The sequence below is a fragment of the Mercurialis annua genome, linkage group LG2, assembly GCF_937616625.2.
Source record: "Mercurialis annua linkage group LG2, ddMerAnnu1.2, whole genome shotgun sequence".
In the NCBI taxonomy this organism is placed as follows: domain Eukaryota; kingdom Viridiplantae; phylum Streptophyta; class Magnoliopsida; order Malpighiales; family Euphorbiaceae; genus Mercurialis; species Mercurialis annua.
This window is the reverse complement of record NC_065571.1, coordinates 1,601,415-1,618,902: the sequence shown is the minus strand read 5'-3', so window position 1 is coordinate 1,618,902 and position 17,488 is coordinate 1,601,415. Positions and strand designations below refer to the sequence as shown.

The 17,488-nt window shown below is 34.0% G+C and overlaps 5 protein-coding genes across 6 annotated transcripts; 2 read left to right on the top strand and 3 right to left on the bottom strand.

Moving 5' to 3' along the window:
* The first annotated feature begins 1,062 nt into the window (after positions 1 to 1,062).
* On the top strand, positions 1,063 to 3,516 carry LOC126668873 (uncharacterized). Its single transcript, XM_050362087.1, has 4 exons — positions 1,063 to 1,808; positions 2,163 to 2,335; positions 2,817 to 3,218; positions 3,302 to 3,516. Exons 1-4 carry the CDS (start codon positions 1,410 to 1,412, stop codon positions 3,399 to 3,401), a joined length of 1,074 nt encoding a protein of 357 aa, XP_050218044.1. The 5' UTR covers positions 1,063 to 1,409; the 3' UTR covers positions 3,402 to 3,516.
* Positions 3,517 to 3,667: 151 nt separating this feature from the next.
* Positions 3,668 to 8,303, bottom strand: LOC126668872 (nuclear transport factor 2-like). The gene is made up of 9 exons (XM_050362086.2): positions 8,036 to 8,303; positions 7,811 to 7,945; positions 6,860 to 7,166; positions 6,190 to 6,452; positions 5,815 to 6,004; positions 5,435 to 5,556; positions 5,275 to 5,340; positions 4,714 to 4,795; positions 3,668 to 4,086 (listed from the first exon to the last, which is right to left on the bottom strand). The coding sequence occupies exons 1-9, from the start codon at positions 8,072 to 8,074 to the stop codon at positions 3,884 to 3,886; spliced, it is 1,407 nt and encodes a 468-aa protein (XP_050218043.1). The 5' UTR covers positions 8,075 to 8,303; the 3' UTR covers positions 3,668 to 3,883.
* Positions 8,304 to 9,417: 1,114 nt separating this feature from the next.
* On the bottom strand, positions 9,418 to 11,849 carry LOC126670643 (28 kDa ribonucleoprotein, chloroplastic). Its single transcript, XM_050364420.2, has 4 exons — positions 11,316 to 11,849; positions 10,947 to 11,048; positions 10,308 to 10,580; positions 9,418 to 9,757 (listed from the first exon to the last, which is right to left on the bottom strand). The coding sequence occupies exons 1-4, from the start codon at positions 11,718 to 11,720 to the stop codon at positions 9,704 to 9,706; spliced, it is 834 nt and encodes a 277-aa protein (XP_050220377.1). The 5' UTR covers positions 11,721 to 11,849; the 3' UTR covers positions 9,418 to 9,703.
* A 1,028-nt stretch (positions 11,850 to 12,877) lies between these two features.
* LOC126667974 (pentatricopeptide repeat-containing protein At4g02750-like) lies at positions 12,878 to 15,632 on the top strand. Of its 2 annotated transcripts, XM_056104761.1 has the most exons (2): positions 12,878 to 13,449; positions 13,537 to 15,632. In XM_056104761.1, exons 1-2 carry the CDS (start codon positions 13,200 to 13,202, stop codon positions 15,291 to 15,293), a joined length of 2,007 nt encoding a protein of 668 aa, XP_055960736.1. In that variant the 5' UTR covers positions 12,878 to 13,199; the 3' UTR covers positions 15,294 to 15,632. The 2 variants fall into 2 exon arrangements, with proteins under 2 accessions (XP_055960736.1, XP_050217088.1); XM_050361131.2 differs by having other exon boundaries at positions 12,879 to 15,632.
* A 148-nt stretch (positions 15,633 to 15,780) lies between these two features.
* Positions 15,781 to 17,288, bottom strand: LOC126667976 (uncharacterized). The gene is made up of 5 exons (XM_050361133.2): positions 17,150 to 17,288; positions 16,943 to 17,068; positions 16,462 to 16,557; positions 16,267 to 16,365; positions 15,781 to 16,127 (listed from the first exon to the last, which is right to left on the bottom strand). Coding segments are annotated over exons 1-5 (588 nt in total). The 5' UTR covers positions 17,151 to 17,288; the 3' UTR covers positions 15,781 to 15,861.
* Positions 17,289 to 17,488: the final 200 nt, after the last annotated feature.

The window sequence follows — 17,488 nt, the reverse complement described above, 5'->3', positions numbered from 1 at the left end:
TTGACCCCTGAATTTATACCCTTTTACCCATCTAACCTCCAAACTTAACGTCTCACCTATCGAACCCCTGAACTTGTTAAATAACCCGATTTGACCCCGAATTTGATAAATACGTAAACATTTAACCCCTCCGTACATAATTTCTTCTAGAACGTTTCAAGTGACAGGTGGACACACGAAGGGTTCAATACTTACATATTTATCAAGTTTAGGGGTTAAATCGAATTATTTAACAACTTCCGAGGTTCGATAGGTGAGGCGTTAAATTTAGAGGTTAGATGGGTAAAAGAGTACAAGTTCAGGGGTCAAACTATGTATTAAGCCTACAATTATTAGCTAGAGGCATAACCGAAGTGATTTGTTCTTTCGAATGCATGAAATTTTGGTTTCGAATCTCGGCGCAAATTAATTAAGACTGATTTAACATAATATATACGTAACAACTAATTAATTTAAATTAGATCTATTTATGAAAAAAAAACATACATTTATTAAAAAAATTATCCTATTATATAAATATTAAAAAATTAATCACCTAATATTTTCATCTTCTAACTCTTATGTTTATATCTTAAATTTTTAAAATTGTCATTTTTACACTATTTTTTAATTTTTAATTTAATATTTATTTTTTAGATTTGAAGTTTTTTCATTTAAGAAAAGTTCAAATGTCCTTCATATTTGGCACATAGTAGCAATTCTACTACTTTTAAAATATAAGGCATTTGCTAAATTACGTGTCAAATATAAAGGATATTTATGAAGTTATTTTAGAATAAAAAAATTAATGTAAACAATAAATACAATTAAAACTAAAAATTCTAAAATAATTTACTATTTACAATTTTAAAAGTTTAGTATATAGAATAAAAGTTAAAAAGGTGGACAAATACGTGTAATTATTTTGATTGTTTAAATTATATTTTGTAATATATATTATATGCCTTTGATCAAAAAATTATTAATTAAAATAAAAATAGCAAATTTTTTATTTAAAAATTAAACCATCTTTTTTATAAAAAAAATCTCATCCTTCTTTTTACTAAAAAAAAATGAATTTTTATTTTTTTCCTCGCCGCTTCAATTATTGTCATTCTTCAAGATTGAATGTAATCACAGATTGAGTTCTGACAGAAGAAAAAAGTTATCCTCAGATGTGGTAAGGATCCGATCCGAGATCCGGAACTAATAATAGTTAGTACACCGACACAACCCTAAATAACAAAGAATCACATGCATCTTATCTTCCTGCCAAAGCTAATCACCTCACCTTTAATCCCACACCTCACCACTAATCCAAATTCACAGCCTACAACTTTTCTAATTACCACCTTAATTAGGACATTAATCAAACTATTTTGTCCAAATCAAGATTAATTACACCAAAAAAATCAAGAAACTCCACCACCATGTTGCAAACTGAGCCTTCTTTTTCAATTTACAATGATGAAAATGAAGAAAATAATGGAGCAGACGATGAAAAATTGATGAAAAAGATTACAATTGGTGAAAAAGAGTTTAGTTTTGGTAAAAATGGTATGGGATTGATTGAAGAAGAAGATTATCAAGAAAATATGAATGTTGAAAAAGTTGAAGGACTAGAAAGTTTGAAAGTTGAAGGACCAGTTAGTCCTTCTATGTATCTTGCTTCTGGCCTTGGGATTGATGGAGTTGACTTTGGTAGAATTGGGTTTGACTTTAATTTGCCAAATTTTGATGAGAATGGCGATGAAGAGTATTATAAGAGGATGGTTGATGAATTTCCTTGTCATCCTTTGGTTCTTTCTAATTATGCTCATCTTTTGCAGGTAATTATAGATTCATTCTATTTTTATTTTCTATTTTTTTATATATGTAATCAGGGAGGAGAGCGTTTGTAGAAAGAATAGAACTCACGACTTTGCCAGAATGCTCCTCAGCGTTTGTACCATTTGAGCTCTAGTGCGTTGGTCATATACTCAATATTTGCATTAACCTTAGGATTTTGCTTTAATATGGTATTTGTTAATAGATTATAGATACAGAGTCTCGAGTTTTAGAAGCGTATTCAGAAATGCTAATGAAATATTGAAATGTAAGACTCGATAAGTTTTTGTGTAATGTAGATGGTTATTGATCATTTTCTCAGAATTTTTGTGCTCTGTCCTTTTTCTGATTTGCAGTTAAAAGGGGACCTTGAAGGAGCTGAGGAATACTATCATCGAGCAACAATGGCGGATCCTGAAAATGGTGGGATTTTAATGAAGTATGCTAAATTGGATTGGGAGCTGCATCATGATCCAGATAGAGCTTTGATTAACTTTGAAAATGCTATTCAGGCCGCCCCTCAAGATAGGTCAGCAGAACTTACATTCATTCTGTTCCTTTTATATGCAAGAAAATGGATTAAAAAAATTACGAAAACTAGATTATATTGGTTATTGACTTTTAAATTCTTATATATTGAGTGATCAAATGTTAATTTTACCATTAACGCTAGGTTACTAGATGATCGTCGGTGAACTTCTGCTTACGTGAAATACAACGATAGAATACTTTATTTTAAAATGGATAATAACTTTTAATTGATACGGCAAAATTAGGAAAATGTATGCTTTTCCGTCAGCCAGGTAAGGGATTTATCGCATGAATTCATTCGGTTACCAGCCTTTACTGGTAAATTAAAGTTGAGTTGCTAAAATATAAATATCTGAAAGTCGATAACGTTATGTGAAAATGCTATAGTTTGATAATCGTAAAACAATGTAACCCGGAAGAAAATCATTGATCAAATTTCCTATGGAACTAATGATGCTTCTGTTATTTCAATTTATCAGCCATGTTCTTGCAGCATATGCCAGTTTTCTTTGGGAAATAGATGGTGATGGGGAAGAATATAGGTCGCATACTCAGGTTGAAGATTTTAAGACATCAGCACAGCTTCCTCCTACAGCCGATCATGGAGATGATAAAAGCTGCAATTTTGAGGAGTACTATAAGAAAAGGGTAGAGGAACATCCTACCAATTCTTTGGTGCTCAGAAATTATGCTCAATTTCTGTATCAATCCAAGCGAGATCTTCAAGGCTCCGAGGAATATTACTCTCGTGCTATGCTAGCTGATCCAGATGATGGTGAAATCAAGTCACAGTATGCAAAATTGGTTTGGGAAGTTCATCGAGATGGGGATAAAGCTTCAAGTTACTTTGAGCAAGCGGTTCAAGCTTCTCCTCAGAACAGGTGAATATTATTAAACTGCAATACTTATATATAGTTATAGCTTATCGTGACTGAAAACGTGTCCTGTTGTTTCTTATTAACAGTCATGTTCTTGGAGCTTATGCACGTTTCCTCTGGGAAACAGAAGAAGACGAGGAGGATAGCGCAGAGGCCATTCACCCTGAAAACTCTGTTAAGTTGTAGAATGTGGCGATCTTTCTAATTTTGTTAGCAATCTGTGCATAATGTTGCGCATATTTTTGTTCAAGCATCAATTTTATGCAGGTCAATAAAAATGCATTTCTAATGTTTTTAACTATTTCTGATATTGCTTCATAAAAAAAATATTCCTGCAGAATGTTAAAGATGAACAGCAACAGCTTAGTTTGTGTGCTCAACATCGTTAACATGCCGCATCTTAAATCTGTTTGGCGGAATAAACAAGTTAATTTAAGTCGATAATGAGCAGGTAGATGCAAGATTCTATATTAAATCAAAGAATCACAAAATTTGCAGGCACATTGCCAATTAAGCTTGAATAAGCATTAGCATAAGGGCACATAATATAGCTGACATATCTAATCAATCTTTGATAAATTTAATCATTTCTTATCTACTAATGATGATATGTTGAAATTCAAGGGATGGATCCAAAATTTTGTTTTCTCTTTGTTAAAAAAACTGATCTATTGCTCTGCTTGGTACTGTCCGTTTCTTGACACTTGGTAAGACGTAAACACTCGATCTTGGCGTGGACTTGGCCTATAATAACCGTTTCCTCTTGACCTGCCGTAATCTTGGTCACCTCCATTGTAGCCAAAACTTCGACCTCCGAACTGACCCTTTGGAGCATCTATCAAGTAACTGCCCCTCCCTCTACCTCTTCCTCCTGTTCAAAATATTTCAACAACAAAATTAGAGGCGATATTCCTTAACATAGGTTGAGTAGGAGCAATTCAACATCAATCACCATTGCATATTACTGTCAGTGTTGCGGATATAATGAAAATTGTAAACTGAAAACTCCGATGTGCTAAAGACTCAACAGTTACTTATGAAACAGAAAGCAAAGAGGAATGAAAAAATAGCGCCCAAAATCTATACTGTATCAACTAGACTTAATAGTGTCATTTTGATCCAAAAACTAGGACTTCAGCTGGTAAAAATTCAACTGTTTAGCTAACTTCAAGTCCTGCTGTGAAAGATGGTAAGTTCGGTATAATCAATTCATCCCTATACAGAAAGAAGTGTGATGCATTATTATCGATCCAGACTTATTTCAGCTGGTAAAAATTCAACTGTTTAGCTAACTTCAAGTCCTGCTGTGAAAGATGGTAAGTTCAGTATAATCAATTCATCCCTATACAGAAAGAAGTGTGATGCATTATTATCGATCCAGACTTATTAACCTAGCAATATACAACGGGGTAGGCATTGCACCAGGGTTACAAAAGCAGCCAATCATGTTAACAAATTAATCACCATACATAGATCTAAGATAAGAAATTTTTCATACTTGCTGCACGAAATGGGATATTGCTGTTTGGTCTTCGCTCTTCAATATATACTTGCCGCCCAGCAACATGTGCAGTACCAGCCTGAGGTTGTAATGGTCAAGTCAATAAACTTCTATAAATTGTAAAAACAGAATAATAATAAGCCATAAAAAGAAGGTAACAAAAAATTGAAAATTGAAATGACTTAGTTTAGCAATTTCATAACTGATCAAACGCAACAAAGCTGTAGACAACTCATAAAACGCCTGTTCTAAACTAAAGACTACACCTTATGACTGGAAACTATGTGAGCACATGGATGAGCTTCTTAAAAATTAGTAAGAGAGGCGAAAAGCAAGCAGGAAACCAAAGAAGGTGGTTAATCAAAGAAAGACCTTTAATCTTGAACTATAAAATAGAAACAAGAAAAATAAATCTAAAATTGAAACCTGAAGAAAAGAAAGTTCAATAGCGAAGAAACTAAGCATAGTAGATCAATGCCAACTATTCTATCAATAAAGGAAAAAACCTGGGAAGTAAAGAAACACAAAATAGAAAAGTAATTTTGGAAGTTTTTTTACCTCTACTGCAGTATGAACACCAATCATATCTTCAAATTCAACAAATGCATAACATACACCAACATCCTGCATATAATTTGAAGAAAAAAAAACTATTAGCACAATAGATTCAGAAAAAAGGAAAAAAGTAAGAACAGATAAAACACAAGCAACAGTGAACCTTGCGACTTCGAATAACAACACCATCAGGTGCGATACTCCCAAAATTCTTGAATTCCTCCTCAATCTCAACTTCAGATACAGTAGTGGGTAAATTTCTCACGTACACGGACCTTATTTCAACTGAAGCATTAAATACAATTGACAACAAAGAAAATTGTCAAAAGTATATACTAAAATGAGTGACAAAATATACCCTTGCCAATTTGTTTTTAAATTAATAACAATTACATATTCTCTATTATGCAAAAGACGACAGTCAAAAAGCCAAAAACAAAGGCAATCATGGAGTATTTAGTCAAGACTCAGGAGTCATGCATGATTAATTGAAAAAATCAATAACATCATGACAGTGGCGTTATATAAAGGAGAAGAACTAACCTTCATCTTCTGCAGCAGAAATGTCCTCAACTGTGCCTGCTCCAGACCTTTCAAATGAATTTGTTGCCACAGTCGCTAGCTGAGTGGCAGTTTGTGAAGCATGATTCCGATCGGAGGTAGGTAGGCCATTTTTGTTAAGAGAACGCTGGGAAGCAACAGGAGGTGCAGATTGTCGCTTAGCAACTTGTAACTGAAAGAAAGAAAGAAAAAAAGGTCAAAAACTATATAAATCCGCAAAGTAAGATGAATATTCTACACAAAAAATTTACACCTATGAAAGTACAAAGCACAAGTGAATATGAAATGAACATAACTGTAACCTAAAAAGACAAAAATAAGGAAAAATTAAACTATCTGCCATGTATAGAAACATACAATAGAAGCATAAGTGTGTTTTTGGGCTCCAACAGGTTCGTCATCAGAAGCTGGCAATTGGTCCTGTGCAATGTTAACTGAGTTTTCAATTGAACCGTTCGACTCTATGAAATATTCCTCCTGAGCATATTCAGACTCAGGAGCTTGCTGCAACCAGTGCTCCGGAAAAGTGTAACTGTCAGCTAGAAGGCCATTTTCCTTGGTATCAGCAGGAGCAACAAACTCCCTGGCCTGAACTTCTCCGCTCAACATATAATTTGGAACTGGAAAAAAACATTTCGTAAATAGAAAAAAATAAAATCTATGTTTTATTTTAACTTACTGATTTTTTCAGATGCAGTTTAGGACTTAGGAGCAAGGACTTTTGCCAAATCCAAATGTGTCACATAAAAACCAGCCATAGATCTAAACTGCATCCAATATAAATCAATTGCTTATTGCGTAACGACCCTCAGCCGGCCAATATCATAACAATGGAAGCAGAAAGATATGTCTAGCCTCTGGTGTCAACAATTTCATTTAAAAATAGTAACACTTAACACAGGCTTGCCATGAAATAGTACTCATAAAATAACTCAAACTGTTTCTTCTGTACACTTGTTGAACAAGTCATGTAATGTAGTACAGAATCTAGCACTCTATTATAGCAATTCAAGTTATAGCAGGATACCTGGCTCTGGAATCACAGCCGGAGCAATAAAGTTCGAGTCAAGATTGTTTCGGGCTAGTAAGACAGATGGATGATGGTGAACAGGTTCCTCATCAGTGAACTGAAAAACATCATTCAGAACAAAATAGCCCTTCTCTTGGGGTGCAAGAAAAAATGTTTCCACAAATTTCCTTATCCCAATTAAACCCTTCACAGCAACAGAGCCAGAAACCATCACAAGAACACCAGCATTCCATGAATCAAATGAGAGTGCTGTCCTTATTTCAATTCCAGAATAATTGAGAGACATAATAAGCTCATGTATTTGCTGGCCGAAAAAGAGAGGAGAAAACAGAATACATGTCAGCAAAGTGATCTATTTAACACATAGACTCGAAATACAGACTACCGTACATGACTACATTCACAAAGCCACACCCAGAAACATGTCAGGAAAGTGATTCATTCAACACATTTAACTTCAGAGTATCATACATTGCTTCAATTTCACTTCAAGACGGCCATTAAAATGCTTGATAACAACAAAAGTGCCAAAACAGAGTAAAACTAATGTAATGTTAATGCAACCAGGCAACTTCATACTCATTGACAAAGCGACATAGTATTAGCAACTAAAAACAAACTATGCTTCACACTAAGCTGCTCGAGCCTAAAATCCGTATTTTTATTCAACAAATCCACACACCTAACCAGCACCACATCCGAACAATATCTGATATCTACAACTTATCGACAGTGCTTGCGCATTACATTAACACACATATACCACATTACACTTCAACGTAGTCCAATCTCGCCACACGGACTATAATAATAGCAGTTCGCACACACTCGTAACCTAGAGCAACTTCCAGACTATGCACCAAAATTAAGAATCACAATATTAACGGAATACGATGTGAAAACGACTACACACTACAATTCCGATTAAGTTAAATAGTGAAAGCATACGAGTAATGTAGTCGCATTCTGCTGGTTCGAGGCGTCAACACGAAGCATCGTACTGGCGTCATTGTAAAACTGGTGAATTAATTCCGGTTGTTGTTGAAGTAATTTATAGTACCGTGTCACGAAATAACCACCAACCTACACAAACCAAACATCAGTAAACATCATTAAACATGTCAAGTAAATACGAAATTTCATGATAAAGACGAGGGTAGAATGGGATAAAACCTGGTCAGCAGGGAGACGAATGTGGTAACGAGTTGACATTGGTGTAAACCCTAACCTTAATTTTTTTTGAAAAAAATGTAAAAACTACTAATTACAAGTTTTTAATCAAAAACTTGTTAAGTACTCATTTAAACTTACTGTGAACAACAATGGAAAAATAGAGGAAAATTTAAAATCTTATTAAATTGTTTTTTTGAAGGAAAAAAAAAACAGAGAGAAACGGAAAAAGGAGGGAGAGAAGCAGAAGAGACCTGGAGGGATTAGATTTTCAGGGAAACTTACAAATTACTAATATATTTTTTTATGCTCTTTATTCAAAAAAAAAAAACAGGAACTTTTTTTTATTATTGTGTATTTGTGTTACTGACAAACACTTAAAACTATTTGAGATAAATTTTAATCAAGGGTTATTTAAATTCGGCACTATACTCTACATTTAACTTTTTGTGATTATAATAAAAAAATTGTTAAAGATAAATGAACTTATAATCTGCTCATATTATTTAAAATGTAATTTTTTCCTTGTAAGTTGTAGCTCAAAGATCTAGTAAATATGGTGATGTTTTATCCTATAGGGTTTTTTTCTCTCATGTGGAATCTAAAACAAACTATTCATGAATAATAAAATTTATGTGAGAAGAATTCATAATTTAGATTCTACCTGAGATATTTATGATATAAAGAATATTTTATTATGTGATTTAGGTCATGCATTACACCTAAATTATCAATGATATAGCTCAAATAATATAAACACTGAGCAGCAAAACTACTACTTTGGTAAATGAAATTTTGATTGATATATTAATTGTCTTTCTTGTTTCATTAAATAATGTGTATTAATGATTTAATGTAACCATTGAATAACATAATAAAATAGTCAAGATTTATAATATTACTGTTAGACAGAAATAAGTTTATAGTTTAATTTATTTTATTCTAGGAGAAAAAAATTAGACCACAACTTTCAGGTGTAAACAATTTATCCAAAATGTGATTTGTTGTGTGATTAATTACAATTATCAATCACCTGAAGCCGCGTTATTTTTAAATAAAACATAATTAATCGTGAATTAATATGATTTTTGTTGATCGTTAATTTTCAATAACCACGGTGCGTGACACAAATAGATAGTTTATAATCTTATACAATGGAATTATTTCACCTAATATATTTTCCATTTTCTTAATGCAACACGAAGTTAGATGTTAGAACGTCAGTTTGCAAAATTTAAATCAGCCGAAATAATTGATTGTAGAGATCGGAGTCTGAACTCACAACTTCTAAATGCACTTTAAAGAGCCCTGACTATTGTATATAACACTAAATTATGAGTAAACAGATATCTTGCTCTGGTATTATATTTGTCAAACAATGGAAATTGGTAAGAAAAACAGCTCTCTAATTTCAACAAATGATGATGGGAAGTTTTTACATCATATTCTATTATCAAAATGCATATCCATGAAAACATATGAAAGGAGAAATTCAGCAGCTATACAAAATCCGCAATTAAAATGGAATTTCAAGATGCCAATATGATTGCTTTGTTGTATTAATTTTCTAGTATTTTTTTTTCCTTCATTCTCAACTGATTGAACTCAATTGTGTTCATTCCCATCCCTTCATAGATCAACATTTTCATTTACCATAACTTAACCCTTAAGTTACGACTTCTTTCCTTCCGCCAAGCTTACGCGCAATGCTCGTCCCTCGACCTCCTAAAATATATATCACCAAAACAACGTAGCAATTGGATTAATTTTACTTGTTTATTAACAAAAAATTATATGAATAATGTCTGAATTTTTATTATATTATTTTAGTTTTTTAAAAAATCGGTATTTTAACTTATTAAAAATGTATCAAATGAGTGTTTTTAATTATTCTTCAATCACCAGAATAATAATAAGGCCAAAATTATATTTACTATAATTTATTGTTATACTTTATAAGTAAATATATAATGTGCACAAATAACATCACTTTTTAGTAATACGATAATAAAATTTAAATGAGCACCAGACTTAGTTTATCTTTTTTAGCATATTAGTGATCAAAATCAGAAAAAAAAGCCTGATTCGATATATTTTTAGAAAATTTAAAAACTAATTTAAAAAAAATAAAAATTCAAATATTAAAATAGTTATTTTAAAAAGTTCAAACACCGTTATATAATTTTTTTATCGATTAATTACGCTCTAACTAAGTTTCCAACTCCTAAATTCTAAGTTTTAATATGAGATTAAGATAAGAAAAGTAAAATTATACCACTCCATTAAGAGATTCAAGCGCCTTTTCCATCTCTTCTCTCGTAGGATAGCACACGAAACCGTAACCTCGCGATTTTCCGGTCTCTCCGTCGTATAAAACTCTAGCTCCGATCACATTTCCATATTCTTGAAAAGCTTCCGTCAAGCTTTCAGATGTGACTGACCATGATAAATTTCCAACAAAAAGCTTGTACTCTGTTTCTGGATATAATGGTTCTTTTGATTTAGGTTTGTCTGAAAAGTTCACCCTCAAGATCCTACCCATGTATTGCTGCATGTTAATAATCAAGAAAATGTTGTTAATTTCTTTATGTTATGCATAGTATTACATATATATATATATATATATATATATATGTAATATGTTCAATACTTTGGCATAATTGCTTTAAAAATAGTAGTGTGCTTAACAAATTTGACACGACCTTATAATGTTTACAATGTAGGGCACTAATTTTTAAATTTTTGCAATCTGAAACACCGGACAATTTTTCCTTAAAAATTACTAATGTGTTTGGTGTCCGCATCAATATTTTTAAATGGAAAATTGTTCGGTGTTTCAAATTATAAAATACGCTATTTGTTTTATTTTTAATACAATAACGCTTTATAAATTGAAAGAGAGTAGAGTTCTTACACTTCCATCAAGATTCTCAATGACTGCATTACAATCTTCCACATTGCTCATTGTCACAAATGCAAAACCTCTACTTCTACCGGTATTTCTGTCATAAAGAACCTACAACCACTCACTTTAAATCAGTACATAATAATCTTCACATAGAAAGTCATACCGCTCGTCGGATCAATTAACTCATACTTAGCAATTTTAACCAATTATAGACAAAATTCTCTAATTTAGGTCAATTAACCCGCACATTTTACAAAATGAACGCGTTTACAGGCTTTGAGGATTAATTGACATAAAAATTAGACTCCGTAAAGTTAATTGATTCCGACTCACAAATTTAAAAACGCGATATTTAAGACAAACTTAAATATATACCTCAACAAGTTCAGGAGTGCCATGATCTTGAACAATACCAGCAAGCTGTGCACTATCAATATTATAAGGCAAGTTCCCAAAATAAAGCTTAGTGTTAATAACCTCTGCCTCAGATTTAGCTTCTACTTCGCCTTTTTCGCCTAATTCCCGCTGTTCATCGTCTCCAACCGGAGCAGTTACCGCTTCTTCCTGATCTTGAGCAACGGCAGCAGACACTAATCTACGCCCTGAAACAGGCTCTATAAAGTACCGATGGTTATAATATATGGAAGCAAAAGAAATTCTAGCTGAAGGAAATTTGAGTGAGTAAGAATCTGATGGGAAGTGTTTAAAGTTTGTGCGTTTAAGGGTGTGCATGGACGGTGAAAATGATGAGCTTACTGCTGCGGCGGCGGTGGCAGCCATGACGATGGTGGTGGTTTTTCTGTTACTGAACGGAGTGTGTGTATGGTGGAGGGGGAAATAAAAGTTGGTTGATGGGATGAGAGAAGTGTTAAGTAGGAGGTGGAATTGAGGTGATGTGGGCAGTTTGTGTCCAATGATATTGGGAGAGAAGTATGTGGGGATAAGGCATTTTTCAGTTTGGATCAGTGTGGATAGTAAAAATATTAAAACTGATCATTTTTATTAAAAATTTAAAATCTAACTTTATTTCAATGGATATAATCGATTTGGTTTTACATAAATATAAGAATAATTTTGTTTTAAAGATAAAAAAAATTAAAAGTTTAAAATTTATGAGTCAAAATTAAAACATTGTTCTTTTTTATCTAAAAGGGGCTGGCCCATATACATATATGAAAAAAAAACTTCCAGTAAATCTTCGAATATATAATCTCAGACTCATAGGTGAAGTTAGAAATTATTTATAAGGAGGTCAAATTTTATAGTTTGATATAAAATAAAAGATCAAGATGGTCAATTTGTATTAAAATAGGTGTGATTATATAATTAGGACTAATTATCAAACAATGTTAGTGTAATTTTTTTTAAAAAAAATGGGGTCAATTGACCACATGTTGCTTCATGTGGCTTTGCCTCCGCTCGGACTTCATTCGGAAGTTGATCGTAGACACAAACATCAATGGCGTGGGTGAAACTATAACTAGCTATCCAATCAGCACACCTATTCTCTACTATTTTCTATGGGTATGTTGAATGAGAATTTGCCAATCTCTATCAATCAAATCTCTCACGACAGATGAAATGCTAGCACAAAATGACTTCAATACCTAACTTGCTATCCATCTCAAGATAATCTTTTTATATCCTCTATTCCAAGCTATCTCGAGGCCCTCCAAAGCATCCCAAAAACCCAAAACTCCGTTTGAAGCACTAAGCACTAACCGAACTAAGCAGTTGTTGAGAGTAATTTAGATTTTAATTAGAATTATGAAAATGGAACCATCTCCATCAAAAGTCCACCTCTACTAAAGAATTCTTTTTAACCAAAGCATAGCCCATAAAATTTTAAATTCAACAATTTCACGAGTTTGAATACAATTCTCTTTCAATTTTTAATTTTCAATTATTTAGTATTTTTGTAATAATTATAATCGACCTCATAAATTACTTGATTGAAGTTAAGATCACACGCTTATAATTAGAATCTGTTCTCGGACACACCCGCATTCATATGTTTATTGTTATTTCTCGCCAAAAGACCTAACAACATTTTAAATTCAATATTTTCCACAAGCGTTTTCCATCTTCAATAAAAGAAACACTCCTCTAAGCTTTACCCTAGCACAGTACAAAGTAAATTAGTCAACATAGCATGTACCCAATAGGCTGCAATGGATCTCTCCACACTTGATTATAACCATTTTTCAGAAACAGTTGAGTTTGGCAACGGCTTTTAAGCCTTTTCCCTCCAGATTTATTATGCTCTCTATATGTCATCACTCCCGCCTTCTCAAACTCAGCCACATTCTCTTCCTAACCCTAACCAAATCACTCTCTACCTTGAACCCAAATGTATCTCCACTACTCCCAACTTCCCAAACACTCCCTTACCTAAAACCCCTCAATTTCAAGATCTCAAACTACATGAGAAATGGCCTTGTCAAGGAAGCCCAGAACCTGTTTGACGAAATGCCTCAACGAAACACGGTCACTTGGAACGCCATGATCCGTGGGTATTTCCAAAATGGACAATCTCGGAATGCTTTTAATTTGTTTAATCTAACGCCGGAACGTGATATTTATAGTTATAATATAGTGGTTTCAGGGTTGGTGCAATGTGGTGATCTGGATGGTGCTAGGGAGGTTTTTGATGGGATGTTGTTGCGAGATAATGTCTCTTGGAATTCGATTCTTGCTGGGTATGTTCATGACGGGTTAGTTGACGAAGCGGTGAGAATTTTTAATGGGATCCCGATGGAGATGAGGAATGTGATTTCTTGGAACTTGGTGATAGGGGCATTGTTGAATAGCCGACAAGCTGATTTGGCTAAGGAGTATTTCAGAGGAATGAATGCTAGAGATTCTGTTTCTTGGATGATAATGGTTTCTGGGTTTGCTAGAGTGGGTCGGATTACTGAAGCTCGTGAGTTTTTCGAAGAGATTCCGGTAAAAGATGATCGTGTTTGGAATGCTATGATGATTGGATATATCCAAAACCAGCAAGTTGAGATGGCAGAAGATTTGTTTCAAAGAATGCCAAACCGGGATTTGAATTCTTGGAAGTATTTCATTAATGGATTGGTAAGCTGTGGAAGAGTCGGAGATGCTGTTCAGTTCTTCATGGAAATGCCTCAGAAATGTAAAAATACGTGGAACACGGTTTTGTTAGGACTATTAAGAATTGGACATGTTAAAGCAGCTCATTTATTACTTGAGAAACTGCCGTATCATGACGTTGTGTCATGGACAAATGTCCTTGTCGGATATTTTGAAATTGGTGAGGTTAGCAATGCTATTAGGCTTTTTGAACTAATTCCAGATACGGATACAACTGTATGGAATGTAGCGATTTGTGGATTAGGAGAAAACGATCATGGTGAGCAAGGTCTTAGATACTTTGTTAGAATGAAAGATATAGGTCCATTGCCTGATAAAGCTACAATTACTAGTGTTTTGACAATCTGTTCAGATTTGCCTGCTCCAAATCTTGGTGAACAAATCCATGCAGAGGTGATTAAAATAGGTTTGGATAATATTACTGCAGTTTCTAATGCAATGGTTACCATGTATGCGAGGTGTGGAAACATGCCTTCTGCATTACTAGAGTTCTCCACTATGCCAAGTCCTAATATCATCTCGTGGAATTCTATAATCTGTGGATTTGCTCATCATGGGTTTGGCAAACAAGCGATAGAGATGTTTGAGCAAATGAGACTAGCTGATGTTAAGCCCAACCACATAACTTTTATGGGTGTTTTGTCTGCCTGTGGTCATGCAGGATTGGTGGACCAAGGCAGATACTATTTTGATTATATGAGAAATAATTGTCGACTGCAGCCAACAGATGGGCATTATACCTGTCTTATTGATCTTTTGGGGAGATTTGGACTCATTGATGAAGCAATGACGTTTCTACATCAAATGAGAGCAGATGGAATTGAAGTTCCTGCAAGCGTTTGGGGAGCGTTGCTTGGAGCATGTAGAATTCACAAGAACATTGCAGTGGGTGAGATAGCTGGTGAGAAATTGTTGGAGATAGAGCCCAGTAGATCTGGTATATATTTAATTTTGGCAGAAATGTACTCGAGTATAGGAAGAAGAGAAGACGCGAAGCGGATTTCAAATCGAATGAAAGACAACGGAGTGAAGAAGCAACCGGGTTGTAGCTGGATTGAAGTAAACAATAGTGGGCATGTGTTTCTTTCAGGAGATAATTCACACCGTGAATCTAATAGAACTTGTTGTATGTTGGACTTGCTCCATAGAGATATGGAAGTTATGACTCCAAAATCGAATACCACTTTTGTTGAGCAACATCAAGGTTCAGAGTCTTCAGAGCAGCAACTTAAATAGGACTAGCTCAGTATTTAATTGCAATCTAAGGTCAGATTCGGAGTTAAAACTAGAAATTATTAGCCGCCGCCAATTAGATTTACCAGAAGATATGGCCATAAGTTTTGATCACCTCATGTGGAAACTATATTGGTTTACCAGCAGATAACTTCGGCTCGTTGAATGCTGGTGACGATGCACTACTTGCAGAGCCGAGGAGAAGGAACTTTGTTGAAGAATTAGCAAGGTTTGTCCCCTCTCCTCCATTTTTAAATTTATTTCATTTTTTGTACATACATACAAAGCATTTTGTATCATTCTATCCATTCAACAAGAAATTTACACTGATTTAAGCGCCAAGTTATTCTACCGTAGAAGGGGTCATTCATATGTTTCCAAAATATTTCTACTTAGGTTCATTTCTTATAGCATAAGCATTTGACATAATTTTGTGAACCTTACAGAAGTATTAAGTGACAATGTTTTTTGTTAGTAAATAAGAAAGATGTAGAATGTAATTCAGCCTGTAGTATTTTCACGAGGAATCAAAAATGCTCTCAGTAGATAACAACACATGTAGAGAAAGCTATCAATTTGTTACAAAACTTGGTTTAGTAGCTGTGCCATTTCTTCTATGGTTTGATAGTGCAGTTGCCGAACCTTTTTCTTGTCTAAGATTAATCTTCTTATCAGTAGTAGTGTTCGTGCACTTCGTTGTTGCGTTCCATCCATCAGTGGCTTGACTAGGGGCAACCTTACATTGTTCATGTCTGCTTTGAATCACATTAGGCCTCTTCAAAGCAGAAGGCCTGAGTGCTTTAACTTTGTTTTTGTTTGCAACCAGTGCATCATTATCTAAACCCAAAATTAGGAGATGTCATTAGTCAGAGTTCTTTTGCAGTATCTAAATAAATTCGTTGATGTTATACGTATTTTGGCATCGTACATCATTTAGAAGAAAGAAAAAAGTCGTAAATTAGCAACGAATACTCACCAGGACTAGATATGACAGCACGGGGACGAGACACCGAACTGGCTCTGACCTTTGGTTTATCCTCCTCCTCAGTAGAAGTGCTGCTTTTGTTGTCCGGTTCTGTGAATTACAAAAGCTCATTAGTAAGAACTTAAAAAGATCAGATATGTAATTAGGTACTGATGTTCAAAGTCTAAAGAGAGTTTTAAGTGTAACCTTGAGAAGGCAATTCTGTTGGCAAGACTACATTAGGTACATAGGAGCTGGGAATTCTTGCAATGGGTAATGGAGAAACATCTCGATACTCCTTCACTGTAGAAATAAATGTCAACAAGAAACTCATTTAGCTTATACAAGAAATAACTTCAACTAGGGATCTAAATGAGCCGAGCCCAGCACGAGTTATGTCAAACTCGTACTCGGGTGGAATGTAAGTTTAAGCTCGAGTTCAAATGGGCTTAAATTCTCAAGCTCGAACTTTAACGACTTTCCATTACTCAAATACGCTAAAGATCGAGTATTTTTGTGTAAGAGCCTTCTCTAGTCTCAAGTCTCTATATTTAATAGTCAAAGGCGGCTCGAGATTAAACTCAAATAGCTCGAGCTTTAACTCGATCTCGAATAACTCACGAGTAACGTATATAAGATGGTATAAAAACTTGTAGTGAATTCATAGAAAAAGGAAACAAAGAAGTACCTGGAAAACGAGGATCCTGTAATAAGAGAAATTGAATATCCTTTAAAGAAAGCAAAGAACTCCAATTATGTTCATGGTGATCATCTTCTCCACTTTCGTCTGTTCTAACCTTAACCTTTGGATACACTGTCCCCAAAACAAATCAAAACATAAACATCACTTAGGATTCATAAAATCCCAGATTATGAAAAACAAGAAAAAACTTACTGTGTTTATATATAGATTAGTCTGGTATATGATGCTGTGTGATTTGATGAAGAAAGTTTGGCAGAAAGAATGAAAGTTTTGAAGAATATGGGGAAATAAAATTGGAAAAAGGAAACGTTTCAGGTTTGTACTGCTAGTCAACTCCAAGGAACAGTAGTGGAGTGGACCCACTAAAACACGATTTCTAATTTGACTTCAATTTAAATATGCCTCCATTTTGGAACTCGTGCACATCTTCTTCACTCCTTTCTTTTATTTATTTTTAATTCTTTTTAGCTGTCGCCATTAAATTAGTTAACATTTTTTTAGAGGCTCTTAGTGTTTAATTATTTGCTTTTG

Excerpts from the sequence above, each read along its gene's own strand:
- LOC126668873 (XM_050362087.1), top strand. The coding sequence starts at position 1,410 with ATGTTGCAAACTGAGCCTTCTTTTTCAATTTACAATGATGAAAATGAA. Across the intron at positions 1,809-2,162 it reads ATTATGCTCATCTTTTGCAG|TTAAAAGGGGACCTTGAAGG; the intron begins GTAATTATAGAT and ends TCTGATTTGCAG. Across the intron at positions 2,336-2,816 it reads CAGGCCGCCCCTCAAGATAG|CCATGTTCTTGCAGCATATG; the intron begins GTCAGCAGAACT and ends TCAATTTATCAG.
- LOC126667976 (XM_050361133.2), bottom strand. Across the intron at positions 16,366-16,461 it reads AACAGAATTGCCTTCTCAAG|AACCGGACAACAAAAGCAGC; the intron begins GTTACACTTAAA and ends TGTAATTCACAG. Across the intron at positions 16,128-16,266 it reads TGCTGTCATATCTAGTCCTG|ATAATGATGCACTGGTTGCA; the intron begins GTGAGTATTCGT and ends TTTTGGGTTTAG.
- LOC126668872 (XM_050362086.2), bottom strand. The coding sequence starts at position 8,074 with ATGTCAACTCGTTACCACATTCGTCTCCCTGCTGACCAG. Across the intron at positions 5,341-5,434 it reads TTGTTATTCGAAGTCGCAAG|GATGTTGGTGTATGTTATGC; the intron begins GTTCACTGTTGC and ends AATTATATGCAG. Across the intron at positions 4,796-5,274 it reads GTGTTCATACTGCAGTAGAG|GCTGGTACTGCACATGTTGC; the intron begins GTAAAAAAACTT and ends TTACAACCTCAG.
- LOC126670643 (XM_050364420.2), bottom strand. The coding sequence starts at position 11,720 with ATGGCTGCCACCGCCGCCGCAGCAGTAAGCTCATCATTTTCACCGTCC. Across the intron at positions 10,581-10,946 it reads TTGAGAATCTTGATGGAAGT|CAATACATGGGTAGGATCTT; the intron begins GTAAGAACTCTA and ends ATTAACATGCAG. Across the intron at positions 9,758-10,307 it reads TTGAATCTCTTAATGGAGTG|GAGGTCGAGGGACGAGCATT; the intron begins GTATAATTTTAC and ends TATATATTTTAG.
- LOC126667974 (XM_050361131.2), top strand. The coding sequence starts at position 13,200 with ATGCTCTCTATATGTCATCACTCCCGCCTTCTCAAACTCAGCCACATT.